The following is a 19,752-nucleotide window of genomic DNA, read 5'->3' on the forward strand; positions in this document are numbered from 1 at the left end:
GCCGAGGTGGGCGGATCACGAGGTCAGGAGATGGAGACCATCCTGGCTAACACAGTGAAACCCCGTCTCTACAAAAAATACAAAAAAAATTAGCCGGGCATGGTGGCGGGCGCCTGTATTCCCAGCTACTTGGGAAGCACAGGCAGGAGAATGGCATGAACATGGGAGGTGGAGCTTGTAGTGAGCTGAGATGGCGCCACTGCACTCCAGCCTGGGCGACAGAGCAAGACTCCGTCTCAAAAAAAAAAAAAAAAAAAAAGAGTAGTAATTTTATATTGTTCCTAGCAAAACATCTGGCATATAGTAGTAAATGCTCAATAAATATTTGTTGACAGTATAAAGGTCAAGCAACAGCACAATTGGCATTATTACATGAAAGTAATTATCCCTTAGAAACTCATTCACCCTTGGGGGACCTGGGTCAATAAAAAAAATCACTGAAAACAATCCTATCTACCTTCCTCCTTCCCTCGCTAGGTCCTTTGTGGTTGGGGGGCTGTCTCAAATGCACACACACTTTGTTTTATTTGGTGCAGCTGTTGTGTGCATGTTTTACGGAAACCACACATCAGGCAGGAGATTAAGGAGGAGAGGAGAAAAGAAAGGCATCGCTGATATCACAGTGAAATTTACACTCCGAGGCCTCGCCCTAACTCCTCTGTCTCTGCCTGTCTGCCTATGCAACAGTTCAAAAGCAATATGGCACAATAGATGGTATTATAGACTTCCGACCTCCCTGGCTAGACTTCTTGGGTTCAAAGTTTGGCTTAATCACTTACAATGTAAATAATCCCTGACAATTTACTGTCTTTCTGGGTCTTAGTCTCCTCATCTGCAAAATGGGGATAATACTACCTCTTACCTCATGGGGTTGTAAGGATTGCTCAGTTAATTTGTGTAAATTGCTAAGAACATAGCCTTAGGAAGCCTTGTCACTGTGAATGCCTATTACTTATTATTATTATTTTTTGAGACAGAGTCTTGCTCTGTTGCCCTGGCTGGAGTGAAGTGGCGCCATCTCAGCTCATTTCAACCTCCACTTCCCAGGTTCAAGCGAGTCTCCTGCTTCAGTATCTCAAGTAGCTGGGACTACAGGTGCCCGCCACCATGCCCGGCTAATTTTTGTATTTTTAGTAGAGACAGGGTTTTGCTATGTTGGCTAGGCTGGTCTTGAAGTCCTGATCTCATGTGATCGGCCCGCCTCGGCTTCTCAAAGTGCTGGGATTACAAGCATGAGCCACCATGCTTGGCCTATGATTATTTTGTCTCCAGGCTTCAGTTTCCTTACCTCTGAGGTGAGGATCAATAACCTAGTTATTTCTAAGTGATGCTTAAAGAGGTTGAGAAGAAGCAAAGGCGCTCTGCACACAGGTGAGGTCAACAGCTGTTGGTGATGGAGACTGACGCCCTCTGGGTCATCAGTGCTCTGGAATCAGGCTGCTCATGGGTTTGAATCTCACTTCCACTTTCACTCCTTGCTAACTGTGTGACCTCAGGCAAGTCACTTCGCCTCTCTGAACCTCAGTTTCCCCATCTGTAAAAGGTAGGTGAATAAGAGTATCCACCTCCTTCTGTGTGAGTCAGCTTTGGACCGGGTTCAAATCCCAGCCCTGCAAATGATTAGCCAGGTGACCCTGGGCAGGGGGAATCATCACTCAACCTCTCTGCACCTGGGTTTCTTCCTGCATGAAAGTGGAGATAGTACAGAATGAAATGAGGGCGCAGCTAAAGCGCCCAGCACACTCCAGGCAGGTAGGGGGCTCCGTTCACGTTATTTTCCCCTGGTTACGGATACTGTCCTTAAACAGGATTTGAAAAGTGGTCGCAGGCTGTGTGGCCCCAAAGATCCTAGGCGCTTCCGGAAGACTAGCCAACGCTCCCCGAGCCAGTCCGCAAGCGAGTGGGCCTGGGCCTCGGAGGATCCGGGGTGGGGGTGGCGCGGCGTCCACGCCCTGGGCGCCGAGAGGTTGCGGGTCCGGCTGCCCACGCCGAGACGCGCGAGGTGAGCCGGGCGCCGGGGCGGGGCGGGGCGGGGTGGGGCGGGGCCGCTGCATCCCCGTGACGCGCGGGCCAACCAGGCGGCGTTGCGGCCCCGGACCCGGCTCCTTGCGCCGCCGCCGCCGCCTCCGCAGCCAAAGCCAGCAGCCGGGCCGGATCACCCAAGGGCCGGATCACCCACCGTCCGGTGCACGCCGCCGCCCGCGCCAGCAGCCGGGCCGCATCACCCGCCGCCCGGTGTCCGCCGCCGCCGCCCTCTCCGCCCGCATGGCGCTCCGGGGCTTCTGCAGCGCAGATGGCTCCGACCCGCTCTGGGTACGTGCGGGGGGCCGCATGGGGCCGGCGGGACGGAGGGAGGGAGGGAAGCCGGCGGGGACGGAAAGCACCGGGCCCACAGCCGCCTGGGGCACCCCGCTCCCTGCTCTGCGTCCGGCCTTTGGGGCCCGGGACTCCCACGTCGCCAGCGGCCCAGCCCCTTTCGGGGGTGCAAGGCATGGAGGAAAACTTGGGTGACTCAGTTCCTGCGGAGCAGAGCGTGGGGGGCCGCGTGCCCAGTCCTGGGGTTTTGGAGGGGAGGGTCGGGCCAGAACCTCCGGGAGGAGGCCTTCCTGTTTTGGGGTTCCCGCCTCTAATTAAAAACAACCTTCCAGGGAAGGGACGCTAGAGATGGGGAGCGGGAAGGGGGTGTCTCTCTCCTTCTGTTTTCCCATCTTTTTTGTGGTTAGGGTCCCCCCTTTTCACGAAAAATAGTCTGTGACCAATGGGGTGAGCTGGGGTGGGGTTTAGATGGTAGAAAGGGACTTTCATTGTCTCCCCGAAGTTGTCGTACAAGCCACATTACTCTTCTGGGGTTACCTAGCTTTGTCTTTTTTGTTCTTTCTGCTTAAATAGTGCGGGGGAAGTTTGGGGAAACCAGGAAAGAAGGGGGGTGTTCACCCTTGACGTGCCCCACCTGACCCCTCGGCTCGAGTCACATTTGGGGTGCAGCTGAGGACGCCCAGGACCCTGGTAGCTGTGGTGCTGCCCTCCCTTCCCTGCAACACGTGGAGCTCCTCTCTGGGGATTTAATCCTGGCAAATTTTCTTCGGTAACGTGGCCTGCGGAGCCTGACAGGGTTGGAGTCCACTTTCTGTGGTTTAAGCCTCAGTCTTTTGGGCTTCAGCTTCTCCGTAATGCGATTTGCCTTTTTGTTCCAGGAAGGCACTTCTGTTTCGTGCTGTCTTGATTATTGGTGAACGCAGTAGGCAAATCTGGACACGACTGTTTCTCTCCTCTTTTGTTTAGGAATTAGGAGAAACAGCCTTGGTTCTTAGGAGCTGGTGATTAGCATCCGAAAATACTTTCTTGTCCTGTTTTGGGGGCCTTTCCTTGAAGGCTGCATTTGGAATGTTGAAAAATCATCTTCCAGGGCCCCATTGGAGGGTTTGGTTTTGTTTATTTGTTTTTTTAGTAGGGTATCATTATGTTTGATAACCTACCACATTTTGATATGTCTCCCATTTTAAGCCAGTTGGGGTTGGAGAGTGACCCCAGGGGTGGAAATAGAACACGGACTTTGCCTTCAGGGTCTGGGAGTGATTGGAGCCTCTTTGCAAATGAACTTTTTTTTTTATCAGGGAGAGGAAAACCTGTGGATCCCTTGTTACCAGGTGTAATAACAGCAAGATTATTTTTTGCGAAGATTCACATGGTGATCTGGGTTCGGGTTGCTGTGAATTCCGGAATATTCTCTTGTTTGTTTTCTTCTGCATTGAGGAGGGGGCAAAACAGGGTGAACATCCATGACATTTTGTATCAGGACATACTTTATTGATGGCATCTGGTAGTTGATGGCTAATGAGTGTGTTTGGGGTGTGCTTTGTTTATCTTAAACTGATTCACGAAGTCCAGTTGTAATGTTTTTAAAAATTTTAATTAATTTATTGTTTTCCTTCGTTAAGGACTTTTTTGCCACAGAAATTGTCAGGTGGCTGGGTTTTGCTTGGGTGTAATTGTAGCTGATTTCTGCCACTGGTAGGTAGGTACCCCATCTGGTGTTTGACCTTGCATATTTCTGCTGTCTGGATTCCAAGACTTGCTGGAGGTGCCCTGGAACCAGAATTTGAGAGGAGGCAGCTGGGGCCTGAGTGGGAAAATTAAAATATAATTAACTGAAAGGTAGAAAGTAGGTAGTTGTTGCGTTTTTCTTTTTCCAGACATCATCTCACTCTGTCACCCAGGCTGGAGTGCAGTGGTGTGATCTCAGCTCACTGCAATCTCTGCCTCCCCCGCTCAAGTGATCCTCCTAACTCAGCCTCCCAAGTACCTGGGACTATAGGCATGTGCCACCACACCCAGCTAATTTTGTAATTTTTGTAGAGACAGGGTCGAACTATATTGCCCAGGCTGGTCTCATACTCCTGGGCTCAAGCGATCCTCCTGCCTCAGCCTCCAAAAGTGTTGAGATTATAGGCATGAGCCACTGTGCCCGGCTGTTTTTGTGTTTTTCAAGGCAGCGTGTTCAAGGCCAGGAGCGACTGGCCCCCCAGGCAGTCAGATAACTGTGTGACCTTGAGCAAGCCACTTTCTCTCTGTGTGCCTCACTTTCTTCATCTATAAAATGGGACAGGAGCCAAAAATGTGGCAGCCTTCTAGGGTTGTTGTGAAGAGTCAATGAGTTAATCTTGTAAGTGGCTCAGCTTGTGCCCTGCACAGAGATAAGCAATGGCTAGTGTTAAATATTATTTTTTCCAAAGATGAAGTTGTGTGTTTCAAGTTCCTTGTTCTTCCTTTGGATTCCCCATTTCTTCAGCTGGTGGAGATGGGATTGGGCTATGGAAAGGCAGTGAGGCACTCGTGCCTGACTCCTGTTGTGACCAAGGTCATGTGCTTAGAAGTCAAGGTTAGTGGGGCTCGTGTGACTCTGTCAGCGCTTTGTTCCTGGGCCGCTGTCTGCCTCTGAGCCACAGGAAATGTCCAGAAAACCCAGAAGATGGAAATGGCCCATGATAAGGGTTCTGTTGACCATTACTCAGACAGATGTTCTGGGAAGAAAAAAGGAGAACTTCGCTATCAAAATGGAAAATAGGGCCTGAGGACAGGGCACAGCGGCACTTGACTTTCTTTTCTCACGGGAGTGGGTCTCTGGAGATGGGGGTGGGACTGGTAGGAGGGGCTGCTTTGTGGTTGAGGTTGGAATGATGGTTGGAAATATGGGCCTGGGCTTTTTCGTGAGCTCATTTAAAAAAAAAAAAAAAAAAAAGGCTGGGCACAGTGGCTCACGCCTGTAATCCCAGCACTTTGGGAGGCTGAAGCGGGAGAATCGCTTGAGGTCAGGAGCTCAAGACCAGCCTGGGCGACATGGATTGACCCTGTCTCTACTAATAATACTAAATTAAAAAAAAAAAAAAAAAAAAGCCAGGCATGGTGGTGCGGCACCTGTGGTCGCAGCTACCAGGGAGGCTGAGGCAGGAGAATCAGTTGAAGGCTGTGGGGGTGGAGGTTGCAATGAGCTAAGATCACGGTCACTGCACTGCAGTCTGGGCCACAGACTGAGACCCTGTCTCAAAAAAAAGAGCCAGGTGTAGTGGCTCATGCCTGTAATCCTAGCACTTTGGGAGGCCAAGGCAGGCAGATCAGAGGAGGTCAGGGGTTTGAGACCAGCCTGACCAACATGGCGAGACCCCATCTCTACTAAAAATTAGCTGGGCATAGTGACTCATGCCTGTAATTCCAGCTATTTGGGAGGCTGAGGCAGGAGAATTGCTTGAACCTGGGGAGAGATTGCAGCAAGCTGAGGTCGCACCACTGTACGCCAGCCTGGATGACAGAGAAACTGTCTCAAAAGAAAAAAAAATTGTGTTTCAGGCCCCGTGTAGAAAAATTGGAAATTATGGAAAAGCAGAGAAAATAACTTGGTATTAAGCAGTATCGTGTGGTGGCTCAGAGCAAATTCGGCTCTGCTGCTGAGGCAGTTTACTTCTCTCTGTGCCTCAGTTTCCCTATGTGGGATAACATAGTAGGTAGTGAATAGCGGTGACTTGAGGAATAAGTGAGTGAATCCTTAGCGAGGACTTAAAATGTTGCTGCTTGGCAACAGTGCTCAGTAAAGATCAGTGGTCGTCACCACTTGGAATTCTCCAGTTAATTTTTGCTGTTGCACCGACTGCCACTGGAGAAGACCAGAAGGAAGCTGAAGGTGTGTGTCACCCTCGATGGAGTGAGCTGGTCCCAGGGTTGATGTGCACGTCTGAGATACTCTGTGGCATCCACCAACTCAGTAACCCCCTGAATATCTGACTTAGCCGCCAAGAAGAGTATCTTAGAAGCTATTAGAAATTCCTCTTGGGGCTAGGTCTGGCCTTGGAGTTAGTCTGATCCCTGCTTTAATTCCTCCCCTTGGCTCAACAACAGTCTATGAAGAGCCCAATTTTTCCCCTCCCCCAAATGTGGCTTTGGTTTTCAAATCCATCCCTTAGCCTTCTCCCACTTCCTCTGTTTTCCCCTCCCCACCGCCCCCCACCTTTTTTTTTGAGATGGTGTCTTGCTCTGTCATCCAGGCTAGAGTGCAGTGGTGTGATCTCGGTTCACCACAACCTTTGCCTCCTGCGTTTACGTGATTCCCCTGCCTCAGGCTCCCAAGTAGCTGGGATTACAGGTGCCCACCACCACGCCTGGCTAATTTTTGTATTTTTAGTAGAGACAAGGTTTTGCCATGTTGGCCAGGCTGGTCTCGAACTCCTGACCTCAAGTGGTCCAGCTGCCTCAGCCTCCCAAAGTGTTGGGATTACAGGCATGAGCCACCGTGCTTAGCTTGTTTTCCCCCTTTTTGACTGCTCCTCCTTCCAGACCCTTCCTTATGGATTGTTAGAGTGGAAAGGGATGTCAGATCTCAGGGGGCCATCCCCTCCACCCACCCCGTTTCATGGATGTGGACGCTGAGGTCCAAGATGGTGATATGACAGAGTGCAAGGTGGCAAGGTGAATGGCTTTGGGAGGAGATGAGGGTGACCCAGGAGAGGCCTGGGCAGGAGTGAACTCAGGGTTCCTGGTCCAAATGGATTCGTGATTCAGGCCAATCAGGGGCGGATTCAGGGTTCCTTGGCCAAATGGAGCCACCGCAGCCCCTAGGGACCTTGCAGAAGGCGGCTGCAGCCTGTCCATTTGGCCAAGACTCTCCTGAAGGGTTGTGTTCTCTTTCTCTGATAACAAGCTCCGTTTGTGATAGCCTGGAGGAGGTGCCTTGCCTTTGGGACCTGGTGGTGGATGGGGGGGAAAAAAAAACCTTTTCTGTGTTTGGACACAACTTTTAGGAACTGATCTCTCTATGTGGTGTCTCCCACGGACCATGTTCCTAAAGAACGTGAGCTTCCTCTTCCCATCTCAGTCTCCAGCTTTGACTTCTCCTTTTCTCCTTCCATTCCTATCACATCTGTCAGCAATTCGTGTTGCCCGTTGCCTCAGACGGCCTGCTTCTCATGGCTTCCCCGGCTTCCACTCTGGCTCGAGTCACTGTTGGCCAGTTCCTTGATTTGAACAGTCACCTCAGTCCAGGCACCGTGGCTCATGCCTGTAATCCTGGCATTTTAGGAGGCCAAGGCAGATGGATCATTTGAGGCCAGGAGTTTGAGACCAGTCTGGGCAAAAACCTGTCTCAACTGAAAATATAAAAATTAGCCGAGACTGTTGGTGGGCACCTGTAATCCCAGCTACTTGGAATGACCGAGCCTCGTGGTGGGCGCCTGTAATCCCAGCTACTTGGGAGACTGAGGCAGGAGAATCTCTTGAGCCCAGTGGGATTGGAGGTTGCAATGAGCCAAGGTTTCACCACTGCGCTCCAGCCTGGGTGACAGTGAGACTGTCTCAAAAAAAAAAAAAAAAAAAAAAAAAGAAAAAAAAAAAAGAAAACAGTCACCTCTTCACTGCTGTGCCTACTCTGCCCTTGACCCCTACAGTCTAGTCTTTTTTTTTTTTTTTTTTTTTTTTTTTTTTGAGACGGAGTCTCACGCTGTTGCCCAGGCTGGAGTGCAGTGGCGCGATCTCGGCTCACTGCAAGCGCCGCCTCCCGGGTTCCCGCCATTCTCCTGCCTCAGCCTCCTGAGTAGCTGGGACTACAGGCGCCCGCCACCACGCCCGGCTAATTTTTTGTATTTTTAGTAGAGACGGGGTTTCACTGTGGTCTCGATCTCCTGACCTTGTGATCCGCCCGCCTCGGCCTCCCAAAGTGCTGGGATTACAGGCTTGAGCCACCGCGCCCGGCCTACAGTCTAGTCTTGACCCAGCTGTCCCTTTTCTGCTAAAACCCTGCATTAGTTCCCCATGTCCTTGAGGAGGGTACAAGCCGAAGGGCTTACAGTGACCTTGAAGGCTGGGCAGCATCTGTCCCCTTCGCCTCCCTGACCTCCTCCCTGGCTGCTTTCTGTCTCACTCTCCTCGGCCACGCTGGTGGCCAGGCCTGCCCCTGCCTCAGGCCCTTTGCACTTGCTGTTTCTCCTACCTGCAATGTCCCTCTCCTTCAAACTTTGTTCAGGTGTCACCTCAGACATCCCGTTCTTTCCCTCCACTAGCAAGTCTCTAACCCCCATCTACACCCCCAGTAGCACTTACTGCCTTCTAATACATGTAATATTTTGCTTAAGTATTGTGGCTACTCTGTAAACTCCTAGCAAAACGTCAGCTACATAGGGGCGGGGATTTTTACCTGTGTTTGTTTATGGCTGTAATCCCAGCACCTAGAACTGTGCCTAGGGCTTAGTAAATAACAGTTGACCTTGGAACAATTCAGGGGTTAGTGGTGCTGATGCCCCATGTAGTTGAAAATTTAGGATGCAGCGCAGTGGCTCACACCTGTAATCTCAGCACTTTGGGTTGCTGGGGCAGGTGGATCACCTGAGGTCAGGAGTTAGAGACCAGCCTGGCCAACATGGTGAAAGCCTATCTCTATAAAAATTAGCCAGGTGTGGTGGCTCATGCCTGTAATCTCAGCACTTTGGGAGGCTGAGGCAGGCAGATCACCGGAGGTCAGGAGTTCGAGACCAGCCTGGCCAACATGGTGAAAGCCTGTCTCTACAAAAGTTAGCCAGGTGTGGTGGCAGGTGCCTATAATCCCAGTTACTTGGGAAGCTGCGGCATGAGAATTGCTTGCACCTGGGAGGCGGACTTTGCGGTGAGCTGAGATCGTGCCACTGCACTCTAGCCTGGGTGACAGGGCAAGACTCTATCTCAAAAAAAAAAAAAAAAAAAGGAAAGAAAATTCAGGTATAACTTTCAACTGCCTAAAAATTTAACTACTAACAGCCTACTATTGACTGGAACCAAGAACATACACAGTTGATAACACAGATTTTGTTGTTGTTTTTTGGTAGAGATGGGGATCTTGCTATGTTGCCCAGGCTGGTCTCAAACTCCTGGCCTCAAGCTATCCTCCTGCCTTGGCCTCCTAAAGTGCTGGGATTATAGGCGTGAGCCACTGCACCTGGCCTAACTCATATCTTGTGTATATATTGTATACTGTATTCTTACAGTGAAGCAAGGCAGAGAAAAGAAAATGTTAAACTCATAAGAGATTTTTACTGTTAAGTGGAAGTAGATCATCATAAAGGTCTTCATCTTCATTGTCTTCACGTTGAGGAGGCTAAGGAGGAGGAGGAGGAAAGGGAGGGGTTGGTCTTGCTGTCTCAGGGATGGCAGAGGCAGAAGCCTAATCTGAGTATAAGTGGATCTGTGCGGTTTAAATGTGTCTTGTTCAAGGGTCAGCTGTGTTCGTTGAATGAATGACATGAAACACTACAATGGCTTTTGGGCGGTGTCAAAACTTCTTTGTAAGGATTTTAAGGATGAAATCACTTAACTGTCTGAAATGGATACTCAGATAAACAGAGTACTCCAGCTTTCTCATCAGATGGCTTTTTAAAAAATTATTTTATTGTATTTTTTTTTTTTTTTTTTTTAGACAGGGTCTTGCTCTGACACCCAGGCTGGAGTGCAGTGGCACGATCTCAGCTCACTGCAGCCTCAACCTCCTGGGCTCAAGCAGCTCTCCCACTTCAGCTCCCCAGGTAACTGGGACTACAGGCACACACCACCATGCCCAGCTCATTTTTATATTTTTTGTAGAGATAGGGTTTCGCCATGTTGCCCAGGTTGGTTGTGAACGTCTGAACTCAGGCTATCCGCCTGCCTTGGCCTCCCAAAGTGCTGGGATTATAGGTGTGAGCCACTGTGCCTGGCAAAACACCTATTTCATCTTGCAAAGATCAGAACAGGGTTTTGTCCACCCCTCTTTTCCCAGGACTCAATGTCTCACACACAGTGGGGGCTCAGTCAATATTAGAATTTGAGTGTTTGAGGTATGAGTTCCAACCTAGGGGTTAGATATAGCTCACCACTGTGCTGGTTTGGCTTGATTTTAATTATAGGAATGACTGTGATTTTCAGTTTTATTTACTTGTTTATTTGAGACGGAGTCTTGCTCTGTTGCCAGGCTGGAGTGCAGTGGCGTGATCTCGGCTCACTGCAGCCTCCACCTCCTGGGTTCAAGCAATTCTCCTGCTTCAGCCTCCCCAGTAGCTGGGGCTACAGGGGCCCGCCACCACACCCAGCTAATTTTTGTGTTTTTGGTAGAGATGGGGTTTCGACCGTGTTGGCCAGCATGGCCTCGATCTCTTGACCTCGTGATCCGCCTGCCTTGGCCTCCCAAAGTGCTGGGATTACAGGCATGAACCACTGTGCCCGCCCTCCAATATTTATTGATTGGCAGATTTCATAGAAACATCTGGATTTCTGGCTTCCCTTGAGAAATCAAGTTCTGCTAGCCCCAGGCCCACATTTATACATTGTAGTGGTCTGCTGAGGCTGTCCATTTCTTTTTTTTTTTTTTTTTTTTTTTGAGACGGAGTCTCGCTCTGTCACCCAGGCTGGAGTGCAGTGGCCAGATCTCAGCTCACTGCAAGCTCCGCCTCCCGGGTTCACGCCATTCTCCTGCCTCAGCCTCCCGAGTAGCTGGGACTACAGGCGCCTGCCACCTCGCCCGGCTAAGTTTTTGTATTTTTAGTAAAGACGGGGTTTCACTGTGTTACCCAGGATGGTCTCGATCTCCTGACCTCGTGATCCGCCCGTCTCGGCCTCCCAAAGTGCTGGGATTACAGGCTTGAGCCACCGCGCCCGGCCTGAGGCTGTCCATTTCTGAGTTGCTCCAGTTTGCCGCAGTCCCCACCCCTCCCTTTTGTTGCTTTAATTTAAAAGCCAAATGTTTGTTGCCTTTATTTTATTTTATTTTTTTGAGATGAAGTCTTGCTCTGTGACCCAGGCTGGAGTGCAGTGGTGGGATCTCGGCTCACTGCAACCTCTGCCTCCCAGGTTCCATTGATTCTCCTGCCTCAGCCTCCCGAGTAGCTGGGATTAGAGGCCCACACCACCACACTTGGCTTGTTTTTGTATTTTTTAGTAGAGATGGGGTTTCACCATATTGGCCAGGCTGGTCTCGACTTCCTGACTTCAAGTGATCCACCCGCCTCAGCCTCCCAAAGTGCTGGGGTTACAGGCATGAGCCACCATCCCTGGCCTGTTGCCTTTTTAAAATTGTGCTTCCTCACACGTGGTCTGCTTCTCTCATTGATGGAACCCACTTAGCACCTGTTGGTATCTGAGTTGGCATCTCCTGCTTTTCAGGCCAACCTTGAAGTAAACATCGAATTGGTATGTTAGTTTCAGATTTTCACGGCAAAGTAAGGCCTAGCTTTGATGATCAGATCTTAATGGTCAGTACAACTCCAGCTCGTGAAAACTTGCCCAGACATTTTGCCAAAATTAATTAATGGCCAGACATCCTGAGGCAAGCTTCCCCAAGCTTAGCAAGAAAACTGGGATAGGGTGGCATCCCTGCGGGTGGAGGAGTGGTGCTGTGTACCTGCACTTACCTCTTTGAGGCTGAATGGTTGAACGGGGCCTTTGAGGAAGCTGTCTTTTGGGGGTGGGGACATGGAGCACAGTTGCTCAGTGTCGGCCCCGTTGACATGTAAGCCACATCATTCTTTGTGGCCTGGTTGCCGTTCTGTGCAGCGTAGTCTTAGCCCCAAACCTCGCCTCTACCCCCTAGTAGATGCTGGTAGCACCTCCCCTTGTTGTGACAACTGAAAATGTCTCTAGATGTCTCCAGATGTCCCCTGGGGTGTGAAATCACACAGCTGCTGGTGTGGAGGAATATGGGGGAGAAATGTGGAGCAAGACCTTCCTCCTCATCCTGCCTTTCCCTAAGAGGTTGTGGGCTGTTGAAATTCTAGTGTAATTGGCTTACCGGGGTTGCCTTGGAGAAGCTTAATGAGACGTTAAGGAGGTTAAACTCCAATTAGCTAGAGAAGAAACTTGCAGCAGTTTCTTTTTTACTGAGGGCTGTGCCTTTTTACCTTTTTCCATTTTTCCAGTTGGAGTTGTGACAGTTCGTTCTCCCCTGGGAAAACGAAGATGGCTTTCTTTTTCTTTTTCTCTTTTCTTCTGAGACAAGGTCTCCCTCTGTCACCCAGGCTGGAGCGCGGTGGCACAATCACAGCTCAGTGCAGCCTCGACCTCCTGGACTGAAGCGATCTTCCCACCTCAGCCTCCCAAATAGCTGGGACCAGAGGTGCACACCACCATGCCCGGCTAAATTTTTGTATTTTTTGTAGAGTGAGGGTCTTGCCGTGTTGCCCAGGCTTGTCTCAAACTCCTGGGCTCAAGCGATCCTCCTGCTGCGGCCTCCCAGAGTGTTGGGATTTACAGGCGTGAGCCATCATGCCCAGCCGAAAATGGCTTTCTCGAGAGATCAGCTTTGAAGCTCCTTTATTTTAAAGTGCCCCAGGAGAAGTGGACGATTACCAAGTTGAGGTTCCCCTTAAGTGTCCCCTTGGTTTAACTGTGGGATTCATCTCCTGGGGAGGTTGCCAAGTTCTGGAAAGTGGGTGTTAATGACCAGGGAGGGCGGCTCTAGGCTTTGCATCCTGTAACCCTCAGGTAGTAATTGAGATATTTATGGAGGTTTTTTCTTCCTCTCTGAGTTTTCTGTGTGAGAAACCTCAGTCTAGGGAGGGAGGCTCTCGGCTAGCATCCTGTAACCCTCAAGTAGTAATCGAGATTTTTATGGAGATTTTATCTTCCTCTCTGTGAATTTTCTCTCTGAGGAACCTCAGTCTACCTTTTATTGGCCTTCTAGGTAATACTTGCTTGGAGAATATGTATGATGCCTAAGTCTTCCCAGTACGAGAAATTTGTGATTGATTGATTGATTTGATGGGGTCTTGCCCTGTTACCCTGGCTGGTTGCACCACTGCGCTGTAATCTCGACCTCCCAGGCCCAAGCGACCCTCCCAACTCACCCTCCCAAGCAGCTGGGACTACAGGCATGCACCGCCACACCCGGCTAATTTTCATATTTTTTTGTAGAGATGGAGTTCCACTATGTTGCCCAGTTTGGTCTTGAACTCCTGAGCTCAAGCAGTCCTCCTGAGCTCATGCGGCCTCCGAGAATGCTGGGATTACAGTTCTGAGCCACCAAGCCCGGTCTCATGTGGTCTTTTATAGCCCTGGGTTCATTGTCTTGTTCTTCTCACACTGTTTTTCATTCATTCGTTTATTCAGTCATTAATTGAGCATCTACTGTGTGCTGCTGCTGTAGACACTGAAGATGCAACAGAGAACAGGCCAGACCAGGCCCATGTTCTTACGGGGTTTATACACTGAAGCTGACCAAAATGATTTCAGATGCTGGGAAGTGCTGCAAAGGCTTGAACCGGGAAGAACTGGATGAGGTGCAAACTACTACAGAGGAATGTCCACAGAAGGCCTTTCGGAGGTGGTGGGGTTTGACCCGAGAGCTCAGTGGCAAAGCTGGCCATGCAAGGATGTGGGGGAAGGGAGTCCCAGCGTGGGAAGCGAATGTGCAAAGGCCTTGAGGAGGATCATGGTGTGGTTAAAGTATGGAAGAGTTTAACTCAAAGGAACTGCAGAACCCATCTCATAAAAATGTTGCCTGGAGTGTTCTGCAAAATGCATAAAGCACTGACACAATGGCTTGCAGTCCTGGAAATTCCAGGGAAGGCACTTACCAGCTTGGCAAGAAGTAGAGCAATGCATGGTCCCTGGCAGAAGCATGAACCTCCTGATCTATTTATGTTTGAGTGACTCTCAGGGTTTTTTTTGTTTGTTTGTTTTTGTTTTGTTGTTGTTCTTTTTTTTTTTTTATTTAAATAGATGGGGTCTTGCTATGCTGCTCAGGCTGGTCCCGAACTCCTGGGCTCAAGCAATCCACCCACCTTGGCACCTCCAAGTGCTGGGATTACAGGTGTGAAGCACTACGCCCTGCTGAATGTCAGGTCTTAAAAATTAAGTTTATATTGTTTTACGAGTCTCTTCTCTTTCTCAGAACCTTAACCGAAATGTTTGCAATCAAGACCCACTTGGGTTTCCCCACTCCCCAGTTGCCTTTGATTCTCCGCCAAAGGCTTATTAGTAAGATGATGAGGTACTTTTTTCCTGTGGTTAAGAGGACTTTCTATAGGTTGCTAGAAAACTCTTCTTTTAAAAAGAGATGTTGTTGAATTGGTGTGGCTGGTTGCAGGAAGAAAATCTCACACTGCAACTTTGTTGATGGTGCTATTACTTTAAGGTGCTATTCTAGAAGAATATAAAGGGAAAAGTGAAAGTTTTAGTATGTTCCACCCTGCCCTTTGTTCTCAGAAGTAGCCGTTGATGATGATGGTTTCGTTGATGATAGTTTCTTGGGTGTTTTTCAAGAAAAGTTTCAAGCATATGCAAGAATGTCTTCGTTTGTGTGTATATGTTTAAATATTCATTTTTTCCCTCCCTAGTTGGGTATTTTAAATACTGTTTTGTATCTTGGTCTCTTCACTTAACTAGTGTTGATTTTCTTATTTTAAGCCCATGCAAACTGAAAGTAAAAGCCAATCAAATCACACTTCTTTTTTTTTTTTTTAAACAAGCCACACATTTGCTTGTTAAATGGCTGAGCCGTGTATTCACCCAGTCCCATCTTGGTGGCTATCAGGGTCATTCCCAGTTCCTGGTTTTTTTTGCTGTGATAAGCAGTGCTGCATTGAAGGCACATACATGCAAATATATGTAAATGATTCAGCAGAATAAATTTTCCCACAGGAAATTGCTAGGTTGACAGTATGTGCATTTTGAAATTTGATAGTTAATTGTCAGGTTACTGCAGCAGTTTATACTCCCACTAATGGGCCCACCAGCACTTATTAAACACCTGTTGTATTCCTGCCATATCAGAAAAATTGAGCAAGCTGGGAAGTGACCAGGCCCATGTTGCTTGGCTGTGTGGGAGAGGGCTTTGCCCAGTTAAGTTAAACCTTACTTTCCAGAGGTAAGGAGATCAAAGCAGGAGCATGCTTTGGTTTTGTTCAGTTTTTTAAAAGATGTGCTTAAATTTTACACATTTTTGGACTTATTTTAAAAATTGCTTTTAAATCAATAATTTAACAATGTGTAAAAATATTACTAATAATCTCACCATGCTAATGTCACTCTGATTTTTACACCTAATTTAATTGCAGAGTTTTCTGATCACAAAAGTGACATGTATTCCATATGACAGAACAAACAATATAAAGATACTTCAATAAAGCCTGACCATGGTACTGGTATTAGTTTGTTCATGCTGCTGAGAAAAAATACCTGAGATTGGGTAGTTTATAAAGGAAAGAGGTTTAATTGACTCACAGTTCTGCATGGCTGGGGAGGCCTCAGGAAACTTAACAACATGGTGGAAAGGAAAGCAAACATGTCCTTCTTCACATGGTGGCAGGAGACAGAAGTGCAGAGTGAAAAGTAGAAAGGCCCGGTATAAAACCATCAGATCTTTTGAGGACTCCCTACAAGGAGAACAGCATGGGGGAACTGCCTACATGATCTAATCACCTCCCATGAGGTCCCTCCCCCAACATGTGGGGATTACAATTGAGATTACAATTCAAGATGAGATTTGTGTGGGGACACAGAGCCATACCATATCATTCTGCCCCTGACCCCTCCCAAATCTCATCTTTCTCATATTTCAAAACACAATTACGCCTTCCCAACAGTTCCCCAAAGTCTTAACTCATTACAGCATTAACCCAAAAGTCTACGTCCAGAATCTCATCTGAGACAACATCTAGTCTCTTCCACCTATAAGCCTGTAAAATCAAAAGAAGTTTGTTAGTTCCCAGATACAGTGGGGGTGCAGGCATTGGGTAAATACACCCATTTGAATGGGAGAAATTGCCCAAAACAAAGGGGCTCCAGGCCCCATGCAAGTCTGGAATCCGACAGGGCAGTCATAAAACTTTAAAGTTCCGTGATTATCTCCTTTGACTCCATGTCTCACATCCAGGTCACACTGATGCAAGAGGTGGGCTTCCACGGCCTTGGCCAGCTCTGCCCCTGTGGCTTTGCAGGGTATAGCCCCCTGCCTGGCTGCTTTCACAGGTTGGCATTGAGTGTCTGCATCCTTTCCGGGCACACGGTGTAGCTGTAGGTGGATCTGCCATGCTGGGTTCTGGATGGTACCCTCTTCTCACAGCTCCACTAGGCAGTACCCCAGTGGGGACTCTGTGTGGGGGCTCTGACCCCACATATCCCTTCTTTACTGCATTAGCAGAAGTTCTCCATAAGGGTTCCACCCCTGCAGCAAACTTCTGGCTGGACATCCAGGTGTTTGCATCCATCCTCTGAAATCTAGGCGGAGGTTTCTAAACCTCAGATCTTAACTTCTCTGCACCCACAGGCTCAATACCACATGAAAGCTGCCAAGGCTTGGGGCTTGCACCCTCTGAAGGCACAACCTGAGCTACACCTTGGCCCCTTAGCCATGGCTGGAGTGGCTGGGCGCCAAGTCCTAAGGCTGCACACATGGTAGGGGGGGCCTGGGCCCAGCCCAGGAAACCATTTTTCCCTCCTAGGCGTGTGATGGGAGGGGCTGCTGTGAAGATTTCTGATAAGCCCTGGAGACATCTTCCCCATTGTTTTGGAATTGGGCTCCTTGTTACTTTTGCAAATTTCTGCAGCTTTAATTTCTCTTCAGAAAATGGGTTTTTCTTTTCACATTGTCAGACTGCAAATTTCCACTTTTTTTTTTTTTTTGAGATGGAGTCTCGCTGTGTTGTCCAGGCTGGAGTGCAATGGCTTGATCTCGGCTGATTGCAACCTCTGCCTCCTGGGTTCAAGCAATTCTCCTGCCTCAGCCTCCAGAGTAGCTGGGATTACAGGCACCCTCCATCATGCCTGGCTAATTATTGTATTTTTGTAGAGACGGGATTTGACCATGTTGGCTAGACTGGTCTCGACTTCCTGACCTCAAGTGATCTGCCCGCCTCAGACTCCGAAAGTGCTGGGGTTACAGGCGTGAGCCACTGCGCCCGGCCAGTTTCCACACTTTTATGCTCTGCTTCCTCTTGAATGCTTTGCTGCTTAGTAATTTCTTCCACTGGATGCCCTAAATCATCTCTTTCAAGTTCAAAGTTCCACAGATCTCTAGGGCAGGGTCAAAATGCTGCCAGTCTCTTTGCTAAAGCATAGCAAGGGTCAGGAGAACAGCATGGGGGAGCCGTCCCCGTGATCTGATCACCTCCCATGATGTCCCTTCCCTTAATATGTGGGCATTCCAATTGGGATTACAATTCAAGATGGGATTTAGGTGGGGATACATATCAGTAATCTGTCAGGCTAACCAATAACCAATGTATTCTTGTATTCTCTCTTTGAAATCATATAAATATTTATAAATTTAAATAACTTATTTAGATCAAAATGGATTATGTTGTAATCATTACTCTGCTAGTTTTTTTTTTTTTTTTTTTTTTTTTTAAATTTATTTTTTGTAGAGACAGGATCTCCCTATGTTACCAAGGCTGGTTTTGAACCCCTGGCCTGAATCGATCCTCCGGCCTTGGCCTCCCAAAGTGCTGGGATCAAAGTGTGTTAATTTGATAGCTAAAAACTATTTTCATCTGCATTTCAATTACAGTTAGAAGCTATGCATCCTGCAACATATTTTCCAGCAATTTGTGTATTTTCAGTGTGTCTTTCTGTGTCCTTTTTGGGTATGCCTGGACTAGTTTGTCCTTTTCTTATTAGTTTGTTGGGGCTCTTGTTATTGTGGGACCTTTCCTCTTTGTCCAACATGTGTATTTTATAAATATTTTGTTATGGGCCATTGTTTTCCTATTGGCATGTTAACATTTGAGTCTTGTTCTTGGTAGTATGTAGTTTTGCAAGGTTACATTTGTAGCTTGCATACTATTTTGTCTCCTGTGTTTTTATTTACTCTAATAAGAATTTTCCCATGTACCCACATAACCTTTTTAATTAAACCTATAATGTCCAATCAATAGTTCCCTGTGTTGGTGGGCTATACTTACATAATTATTATCTCTGGTTTGACATTTGGGTTGCTGTGTTTTCTTGCTCCCTTTTCTTATTATTTTTGAGACGGAGTCTCGCTCTGTCACCCAGGCTGGAGTGCAGTGGTGCGACCTCGGCTCACTGCAGGCTCTACCTCCCGGGTTCACGCCATTCTCCTGCCTCAGCCTCCCAAGTAGCTGGGACTACAGGTGCCCGCCACCATGCCCAGCTAATTTTTTTGTGTTTTTAGTAAAGACAGGGTTTCACTGTGTTAGCCAGGATGGTCTCAATCTCCTGACCTCATGATCTGCCCACCTCGGCCTCCCAAAGTGCTGGGATTACAGGGATGAGCCACCACACCCAGCCACTTGCTCCCTTTTTTATTTTTTTGAGATAGCATCTCATACTATCACCCAGGCTGGAGTGTATTGCACAGTCTTGCCTCCCTGTCACCTCTGCTCCTGGGTTCAGGTGATTCTCCTGCCTCAGCCACTGGAGTAGCTGGGATTACACATGTGTACTGTGATGCCTGGTTAATTTTTGTATTTTCAGTAGAGATGGGGTTTCACCCTGTTGGCCAGGCTGGTCTCCAACTCCTGACCTCAGGTGATCTGTCCGCCTCCTTGGCCTCCCAAAGTGCTGGGATCGCAGGCGAGAGCCACCACGCCTGGTCTTTTTTATTTTTCTTTTAAAGAAAACACTGTCCCGAATACCACACGGGTAGAGTGCGTATTGACTTATTTCCTTAGATAATGATCTCAGGAGTGGAATGAATAACATGTGAAATGGCTTCACTCTAGCCATTGTCTTATTTTCTAAAAGTGGGCTGGCCCAGCTCACCATTCTAGCAGGGTCTAAGGTTACTCTCTGCTGTGGTTATTATTCAGAGTGGACAGTGGTGCATGTTAATGTCAGGCACAGCCAGGCGCGGTGGCTCTTGGCTGTAATCCCAGCACTTTGGAAGGCCGAGGTGGGCAGATCACGAGGTCAGGAGTTGGACACCAGCATGAGCAACATGGTGAAACCCGGTCTCTACTAAAAATACAAAAATTAGCTGGGCGTAGTGACAGGTGCCTGTAATCCCAGCTATTTGGGAGGCTGAGGAAGGAGAATTGCTTGAACCCAGGAGGCGGAGGTTGCAGTGAACTGAGATTGCGCCACTGCACTCCAGCCTGGGTGATAGAGAGAAACTTCATCTCAAAAAAAAAAAAAAGAAAAGTCAGGCTCTTCTCTGCTTCCTCCATCAGCCTGGCCTGGTAAGGCTGGAGACCTATGGTCAGGAAGAAAGTTGGAGCTCTCTGGCATTGGGACGGGTAACCCAGTAGTTATAATTAGGTTGGCTTATCTTCGAGCCCTTTGATAAGGCTTCACTAATTTACTAACCTAGGA

The 19,752-nt window shown here is 48.4% G+C and overlaps 1 protein-coding gene across 1 annotated transcript in view; it reads left to right on the forward strand.

Moving 5' to 3' along the window:
• Positions 1-2,109: 2,109 nt before the first annotated feature.
• LOC105467719 (ATP binding cassette subfamily C member 1 (ABCC1 blood group)) overlaps positions 2,110-19,752 on the forward strand; it is a 195,150-nt gene continuing 177,507 nt past the window's right edge. The window contains exon 1 of the mRNA XM_071084179.1: positions 2,110-2,313. Coding sequence (XP_070940280.1) covers positions 2,266-2,313 — 48 coding nt within the window. The 5' untranslated portion in view covers positions 2,110-2,265. The remainder of the gene's footprint in view (positions 2,314-19,752) is intronic.

This window comes from Macaca nemestrina, chromosome 18 (assembly GCF_043159975.1).
Source record: "Macaca nemestrina isolate mMacNem1 chromosome 18, mMacNem.hap1, whole genome shotgun sequence".
NCBI lineage: Eukaryota > Metazoa > Chordata > Mammalia > Primates > Cercopithecidae > Macaca > Macaca nemestrina.